General features: G+C 55.0%; 1 protein-coding gene across 1 annotated transcript in view; it reads left to right on the top strand.

Moving 5' to 3' along the window:
• The first annotated feature begins 10 nt into the window (after positions 1–10).
• Positions 11–8,878, top strand: part of Osbp (oxysterol binding protein) — a 23,090-nt gene continuing 14,222 nt past the window's right edge. Inside the window, exons 1-3 of the mRNA XM_004646906.2 lie at positions 11–153; positions 4,222–4,430; positions 5,534–5,784. Coding sequence (XP_004646963.1) covers positions 4,235–4,430; positions 5,534–5,784 — 447 coding nt within the window. The 5' untranslated portion in view covers positions 11–153; positions 4,222–4,234. The remainder of the gene's footprint in view (positions 154–4,221; positions 4,431–5,533; positions 5,785–8,878) is intronic.

Genomic DNA, 8,878 nt, shown 5'->3' with positions numbered 1-8,878 from the left:
GGGGGCGGTGGCGGCGGCGGGGCCCGCGTCCGCGCTGCCGGCCGGGGGCTCAGGCTCGGCCCGGGAGGGCTGGCTCTTCAAGTGGACCAACTACATCAAGGGCTACCAGCGGCGCTGGTTCGTGCTGAGCAACGGGCTCCTGAGCTACTACAGGTAATGCTTCCGGGGCGCCGACAGCAAGGTCGCCCCCGGCCCGCGCGCGGCTGACAGCGCCGCGGGGCCGCGCTCGCCTTCCGGCACCCAGGGGTGCAGCTCGGGATCCCGCAGCCCGCGCCCCGCGCCGCGCGCCTCGGGCCCAGACCCCGAACGAGAGGCCACTCCCGGCTCGCTCCTTTCACAGTCGGCGCGCAGCGTGGCTTCCGATGCTGCCCTCGGCTTTCTGTTCTGTCGCCTTCCGCACAGCCCGGAGGATGGACGTCCCTGCTGTGGGGCTCCTTGTGTTCTGGCGCGCCCCACCTCCTCCCGTGGGGATGATTAAGAGCTGCAGCCGACATTTGTGTGATCTTGGGCTGGTGAAAGAGGAGACGGTGTCTGACACGCTGATTGCTGTTGAACAGCATCTCTGTTTTGGAATCTGCTCGCAGCGACTCCCATTATGACTATTGAGAGAGAGAGGTGTTAAGCTAGGTGATCTCAGGACAGGATGTAAACATTTCCCGAGGGCTGGACTCTGTGGCAGAATGTTTTACCCACAGATGTCACTGGTGCCAGCAGCCACGTTGGGAGTTAGCAGATGTGCTGGTCCTAGTGGTGAGGAAACGGATCCATGAGCTACTCTCCCCCGGTTGGAGGGATTGGAAGTTGAAACCACTTCTGTTTACACCAGCATAACCTAAAACCCAGATTAGGGTTCCACGAATCAGGCAGGTAGAGAAGTAGTTACCTGTCTGAATAAAGCAGGTGTGTTTGTAGGTCAGGATAACTTTGTGTATTTTTATTAAGAAAGTATAAAAAGTTTCCATTCAGGGCATCTTTATTATTTCTAATTGAAATCTTTTCCGCGAAGACTGTCTCATTGAGGCCTCTTCAGCGTCAGTTGAGTAGCTACTCTGCGTTTCTTTTCAAACTTGCTCTGCTACCAGGAGGGTTAGGGGTGAGCAGCTCCCTTTGCTGTTGTGTTGGCTTTTAGAGAATTTGAAGGAGGGAGTTGGAGACAGGAGCACATTCTTATCTGTCCCCTAACTTAGATAGCTCAGTCTCTCATCCTCACTGACACTGGACAGCCGTGAGTGTCATTAACATTGTTCAGAATTGATTTCAGTTCTAGCTTTTCAAACTGTTCACCTAAGGGTTGTCAGTGTAAGGATAGGTCACAAATTCCAAATTTTAGCTGGCCCTATAGTTTTCTCCACCACTCAAGCGCATGTTTTCCTGGCGTCACTGTCATTGTCATGTCCAGCTGATTTGTCTCCCAGCATGGCTTGTGCCTGGTTTCCCTGTTTTCACAAATGGTGCGTAGCTACAGGTCTTGTCTCGTCCTTCCTCCAGGCCAGTTGCATCTTTGTTCAGTTCCAGTCTTGGTCAGTACTCATGATGGACATTAGTAACTTACCTAGTGGGTTGCAGCCACTTCTAACTTCTTTCTTACAAGAGCTAGTGGTAAAATTCCTTTCAGAACACACCAACCCTTACTGGGTGTGCTGGTTCTTGTCTGTCATTCCAGCACTTGTGAGGCTGAGGCAGGAGGATCCCTGAGAATTTGTGCCAACCTGGACTACCCTGTCTCAAAAACCCCAAAGCCATTTGTAGGGAAATATGTGATTGGCCTGTTCTTTCCAGCGTTGATGGCTCCACCTGCAAACGCCCAGCCACAGGAGCCTGACTGCCAAATCTGTATCCCCCTCCAGATCCGAGTGTGGTGAGGCCGGGGCTCTCCCTCCACAGACACAGGCCACTCGTACCTCCACGGCCTTGTGCCACATGTAGCCCTCCTAGAGTTCTCAGCAGCGTTGCCCTGCCTCTCATTATCTGTGCCTCCCGAACCTGTGGCCTCTTATTTATGAGGTCTGCAAGCACTGTATACCTTGTCAGTGTACTTCCTAGTTGTGTCCTTTGATGAGGACGCTGTGCTGCTCCCTGTGCTTCCTGACAAACCCTGTCACAGATGCTGTTACTTCAGATCTTGTGCAGAAGCCCAGCGTTCTGGCGCATGCCTGTCACCCCAGGAGGGAGGCTGAGGCAGAAAGACTGCTGTGAGTTTGAGGCTATTCTGGGCTCCATAGTGAGACCCTGTCTAAAGAAGCCTTGTGTGAATCCCGGCTCTGTCGGAACATCAGGGCAGGCTGTAGTATGGCTTTCCTTAGAGGTTGAGTTCCTATTGAAGCTGGCCTTTCTTAGTGGGAGCTTTCCAGCAGAACACAGCACCTAGCACTACTGTGGAGCCATCCGAACTCCTCCTCTTCTGCACCCACCATTTGTGAGCGTTGGCTGAGTGGCCCAAACCTGAGAGCTTTCTGGTCAAGCCTGCCTTGCTCCCAGAGCGCCTTGGCATGTGGTCACCTGCTGTGACTTCATGTGTGAGGAAATCCTGCAGTCTGTGGAGCTCAAGCAGGCAGAGGCGGTTCCTAGGAGGTGGTCAATGCAAAGTGTTGAGACCGAGGAATGTGCTAGAAGGTCCAGGCAGCACCCCTGGAATAGGAAGCCAGGGCCAGCAGCCTGTCAGCTGTGCATCTGTAATTCAGGCTGCATTATTCACACTGTAACTGAAGCTGGGGGCGGGGAGGTAAGAATAGAAAAGCCGGGATTCGGGTTACGGGGGGCAGGTGTGGGCCAAGGAGGGTAGCCCAGTCCATTGAGACCCCTGGCCTCCGCAGCCTGCTCGTTTTCTGCATCTGAGGAAGAAAAAACGTTTCATGTGACAGAACAACAGCGAAGCTGTCTCCCGAAGCTGGGTAGACAGACTCTCAACCACACTGAACCTGGCGTTCAGAGCCAGGGTGTGTGCTGGCTCTGGCATGCAGGAATTCGGGACGTGCCAGGTGTGTCTGCCGCCTGGCTCCCTGAAAGGGAAACGGCTCTGCTTTGTGCTGTGGCAGCTGGCAAAGGACTTTGACCTCTTTATGTTCCAAGTTGGACAGGAAAAGTGCAGTCTCAACATGCAGCTCCCCAGCCTAAGCCGCGGGGTGGTGGGGAAATTAGCATCATTCTGGCTGTATGCACTAGTTTATGTGAAGCGCCTCGGAGCTCGTTGTCACCAAATACTGCTGTAAAGTTCAAAAGTGAGGCTATTAATAGAACTGTCAGTCAGGAGACGCTGGGAAAATTTTTACACCCAGCCGGCAGAGTGCCGAGCTGCTGAGTCTCCCCTAGCTATTAATAGGATGGCTTAGGAGTTCCCACCCGTGGACGTCCACGGCCCTTAGGAAAAAGTATATCCCAGAGAGATTAGAACGCTGGGTGGAGGGCTGGGGAGATAGCTCAGTAGAATAAGTGCTTGCCTGCAAGCACGGGGTCCTGAGTTCAATCCCCGGTCCTGCAAAAAAAAGAAAGAAAGAAAAGAAAAGGTAGAATGCTGGGTGTTGGTTTCATGATTATTCTTCCTCTACTCTGCCAAGCATTAGTTATTTGTATTCCGTGTCATCTGAGCCTGAGCTGATACTTGAGCGTGTAAACTCATCCGGGTGCCTTCTTACACTTCTGCAATATAATCTGAGCCCGGTGCGACCGTTCTCATGGTGGCTGGTTTACAGCGAGGGCGATGTTTCAGTGTGTCTGTAAAGTAGAGCTATCTTAGGAAATGAGATGGTGTAAAGACACCGTTGAAGGGAGATACGCAGCACGGTGTAACTTCCACCTAGAAAGTATTTCCTGACTACACAAGCACTGGAGGGGACCTGAGGGGTGAAGGGCATGCCCTACGTCACACTCACGCTCGCAGTGGTGGGGAGCCCAGGTGCGTGTGCTGCAAAGCTGCAGCTCCTCGTGCCCTTGTGGTTGCTGGGTTAACACTGCATGGAGCCATCGCCCACTAGAGCCTGCTTTTAAGAAGCTAATATTGAGAGGAACTGGGGGCAATAAAATGGGACTCAGAAACGGTACTTAACAGCTTCCCAGAGGAATTCTGTCCTGTTCAGGAGGGTGTTTAAAGGAGATCTAACTAGAGTTGTTGATTCCTAAGACTTTCGTATTTGAAAGGGTTTGGAGTTAGGAAGAGAAATGGGGCATGATGAAAGATGAAGCCCAAGTCACCTTGGTGTCCCCTGCCTCTTCTCCTGCTGGCAGGTCGAAGGCAGAGATGAGGCACACCTGCCGCGGCACCATCAACCTGGCCACTGCCAACATCACCGTGGAGGACTCCTGCAACTTCATCATCTCCAACGGGGGCGCACAGACCTACCACCTGAAGGCCAGCTCGGAGGTGGAGCGGCAGCGCTGGGTGACCGCCCTGGAGCTGGCCAAGGCCAAGGCTGTGAAGATGCTGGCAGAGTCAGGTGGGGGCGGAGAACGCTGTGTCGGCTGGGGTTGGTCGAGGGTCTCCACCAGGACCTGTCCTTCCCAGCCATCCTCCCCGAGCTGAGCCCAGGTGTGGGTGGGTGTGTGCAGGGACATCTTCACTGCTGACTCGCTGCAGTGCGTGAAAGCCCCTGCCGCAAGGACTGCCTGCCAGGGCTGGGACACTGTCCTAGGCGTGGTGTGCCTGCTCTTTCCGTGTCAGTGGAGACCATAAAATGTGGGAACATAATTACTTGCTGAGTAGGTCAGGATTAGGATTATTATAACTTGTTTAGGTTTATCCATGCCTTTTTCTTTTCTTTTTTTTTTTTTAGTGGAACCAGGGATTGAACTCATGCCCTTGCACTTGCCAGGCAAGTGCTTATTCTACTGAGCCACCTTCCCGGCCCCTCCATGCCTTTTTCTGATGTTGTCTTATATGTTAAGTTGGAACCATCTTATTTTTTTTATGTGATATATTCTATGCAGAATTTTCATTTTGCTAAATTGGTCACTAAAAAAGAACATCCTGGTTCTGTTTTGAAATCTCTTCAAGGAGAATGGTAGGATTTGCCTCTGAGACGCTAGGTGTCCAGCTGTACTCAGCTTGTTCACTCACCTACTGACTTTCGTTTGTTTACTTGCCTCTGAGGCTCCCATACTGTCTTTACTGTCTGCTGAGCAGTGAGAGGAAAATTCGCTGCTTGGGAAAGTTTTTGACAGAAGGTTATATTTTGACCTTGACTGCATCCCTCTAGCAGATAGGGTAGTTCTCTGCTTGTTTCTTTTGTTTCAGTTTTAGTGCTGATGTTAGCTCCCCTGCAGGAAGTGACCCTGCTAGAAGAGCACTTTGCAGCCAGAACGTAGTACGGGGGAGAGGATACCAAGAGAAGCCGCGCGCAGCTCCCTGCTTGAGGTGCTCTGCGAGCACTGGGCGGTGTGAGCCGCAGGTGTTGGCTGCAGGTGGCCTGCAGGCCACACTCAGAGAAGTGGTGGCCCAGGCTAGCAGCCAGAAGTCACCCTGGGCATGGTGGACACAGCAGGAAGGGTGGGGATCTCGTCCTGGTCCTGGCCTCACGCCGCTCTCCTGGCCTCCCTGCAGATGAGTCCGGAGACGAGGAGTCCGTCTCCCAAAGCGACAAGACCGAGCTGCAGAGCACCCTGCGGACCCTGTCCAGCAAGGTGGAGGACCTGAGCACCTGCAACGACCTGATTGCCAAGCACGGCACCGCGCTGCAGCGCTCCCTCAGCGAGCTGGAGGCCCTCAAGCTGCCAGCTGAGAGCAGCGAGAAGATCAAGCAGGTCAACGAGCGGGCCACGCTGTTCAGGATAACGTCCAACGCCATGATCAACGTGAGTCGCTGCTGCCCCGCTGCTTTCTGTCTGAGACCCTCCCTGCCCTTGGCATTGCCCTCGGTGGAGTGGAGGACAGCGCTTCGCGTGCTGCTTCCTGCTTGGGCTTTAGGTTGCACTGTCTGTTGCGTGAATGGGAGGGCGCACATGTGAGTGACTCGAATGCGCCACCCTGTGTCAGGAGGACGGTGGTGTGGATGTGGAGTCGTGGCTGTCTGTGCAGTGGAGCCTCGGCGCATGTGCTCAGTCCACTCCAGGATTCTAAAACAGACAGCCACGTGCACATTCCTACAGGAAAGATGGCTGTGTGAGTTTGTCACCTGATGCAGAGTTTGTGATCAGAAACAAAATGTTGCCAAACACTTCTGTTTGAGAACCAGATTGTGTGCAAACGAAGCACTCACCACCTGAGGTGCTGCCACCTGAGGTGCTGCTGCGTTTACCTTTCTGCACTGAGTGAGGTGCAAGTGAAAGTCTGCACAGCTCTTTCTGCCACCACACCTTTCCCCTTCATGTTGGAGCTGTGTCCTGCTTGGTCACTGCGTCTTGCCCGTGGGGTGGTGAGTGGGGGCCGCAGTGGGCAGTGGTGAGGGCCACATCTAGTCTTCAGTGGCGGGGCTCACTTTGCTGGTAAGACACATACTCAACTCAGCTCTACACCTTTCTTTTCAAAAGGGTGCCACTGGGGATGTAGCTCAGTGGCACAGCACCTGCCTGGCAAGCACAAGGTCGTGAGTTCGATTCCTGGTACAAAAAAAAATCACCTAATGTGGATTAAAAAGGGGCTTTGCGGGCCAGCCTGGTAGCTCAGAGGGCTAAAGTGCCTGCTTAGGCAGAGCACAGCAGCCAGGGTTTGATCCCTGGTGTGCCATGCCGGCCCTGATTGAGACTGGGTATGGTGGCGCATGCCTGTAACCCCAGTACTTGGGAGACTGAGAACAGAATTACTGTGAGTCTGATCTATGTAGTTAGACCCTGTAGAGCCTGTCCTAAATACAGAAAAAAAGAAAGGGTGTGGGGGGTGATGCTCTTGGTGCCGGTGCCTCTGGTTAGCTGCGTGGGTTAGGGGGCCAGTTCATCACGGCGCCCTGGCTTGGAGGGGGAAGTGAAGCCGTGGCTCCCAGTGTCCTCCCTCGCCTAGTACTTGATCCTCACCGGGCAGGCTGTTCTAGTGAGCTTTCTTAAGTGAGAAGACTGCACCATGAGGTTTACACTCCTGGAACGTGCTTCCCTCCCCGTCTTCCCCACCCCTCTTGGGTAAGGATTGCGGTGCCTCCCGTGCACTATGCCTGTTAAAGTGGACAAGCCATGCATCCAAGCCCTGAGTGGGCAGGGTACGTATGTCCAAGGGCGGGAGAACACAGCTTATGCGTTGCCTTGATTGCCTTGGACAGAACTTTCCTTACTGGCAGAGTGAATTTGCTAGTCACTGTGGCAGGTCAGTGTATTCATTTGCTAATGAACACTGCTGAGTCCCCAGCTGCACTAGGGGATGTCCCTGGGGCCAGCGGTGGCCCCTGTCCTCAGGATCACAGGGCAGCGGAGCACAAGGAAGGCAGTGGATCCTGGGGGCGTGTGCTGGGTGCCCGGGGGAGCGAGCGCAGCCTGTGGAGAGACCGCGGTGTGTCTGCTGGCTTGCTCCACGCAGGGGACCGGGGCCCCGAACGCTGAGGAGCCCCACGCGTCTCCTGTGAAGAAGGGTGCTGTGCAGGGTCGGGCTTGGTCGCTCCCATCTGTATAGCCCTGTGTACAGGAGGACTGCCCGAGGCTGCTGCGCAGGCATCTGTGTGAGGACTCAGCAAGCGCCTGCCGCACAGCAGCTGGGCTCCCTGAATTGGGGTGGGCAGTGCAGTGCGCTGCAGAAGACTGAAGGCGGAGGGAGGTCGCCCAGTGGTGGAGCACGTGTTGGGGGTGCCATTGTGGGGTCCCCCTGGGAACTCCTGTGACGGCCCTTAGTGCTGGGAGAAGCGGGGCGAGGTACCACCACCAATCTTTAGACTACAGACCATGGGACTGGGAGAGCCCACACTTTACTGGCCACTTACTGGGAGCCTGCAGTGCTTCTGGACACTTTGTGGAGAGCTCCAGCTTGTGGAGGGAGCTGCTGCTATTTGTCCTGAGACTGGGGCGAGGAGGCCCAGGGCAGTTAAATAACTCGCCAGAGTACGGTTGGTACTGCTGCCTGCGCAGGGCTCGAGGGCAATGTGCAGACTCCACAAAGGTTAAAGAAGGCTCAGTGGGAGGAAGCAAAGCTAGAAGAAGCCTGCCCTTCAGCTTTAGTGAGGTGGGGCAGCAGGGAGGGCGTGAAGTGTCCCGGGTGGGGACAGGACAGAGAGAAGCAGGTGGCAAAGGCGCAGTGGGGGTTGAGTTTGGGGCTTTGGAGTTGTTATGCACCAGAGGTAGGTGTGTGCGTGCGTGTGCGCATGCGCATGCACGCGTGCATGTTTTTTGCTCTGCAGCTCAGGGCATGGGCTTAGGGTTGCTGGATTTGCAGCCAGGGCGCTGTGGCTGCAGTCGGTGCTGTGGGGTAGGTAGACTTGTGCATGCACTGTTTCCTTCTTCCTTTACTAAGCAGACCTTACCAGGCTTGATTTTGTCAGAACAGCCAAGGAGCCGGAGATGTGTGTAGGAATAAGCACTGAGACGCGACTTAGTGTGCTGCTGATCTGGACAGAGAAAACTCAGTCACGATAGCACCATGCATGTGGAAAGCAGAAGCATGGGCTGAGTGGAAAGGGAGCTAGACAGAGACCAGGAAGGAAGGTGACACATGCTATCTTTATTACCAGTGGAGGTTTTTCCTAGAGCAAGGGAAAGGAGGGGGTCTGGGCACAGGGAACAGCATGCTGAAGGACACAGACCGGAGGCTAGTGAGTCCATGAAGCACAGAGCAGCTTGGCTGGCCCCGTCGTGGGGCGTGCCTGGGGGTACAGTGGTGGGCCGCACTGTGGAACCCTGGGCCTGCACGGGCAGCACTCTTGCCTCGTCCATGGGGAGCCAGCGGAGGTGCCTGGGGGAGACAGTGGTGGGACTGCGCCACGAGAGCCCTGGGCCTGCATGGGTAGCACTCGTGCCTCGTCCACGGGGAGCCAGC

This window comes from Octodon degus, unplaced genomic scaffold, assembly GCF_000260255.1.
Source record: "Octodon degus isolate 3935 unplaced genomic scaffold, OctDeg1.0 scaffold00283, whole genome shotgun sequence".
NCBI classification, from domain to species: domain Eukaryota; kingdom Metazoa; phylum Chordata; class Mammalia; order Rodentia; family Octodontidae; genus Octodon; species Octodon degus.
The sequence above is the reverse complement of the archived record's forward strand: the minus strand, read 5'-3'. Positions and strand labels throughout refer to the sequence as shown.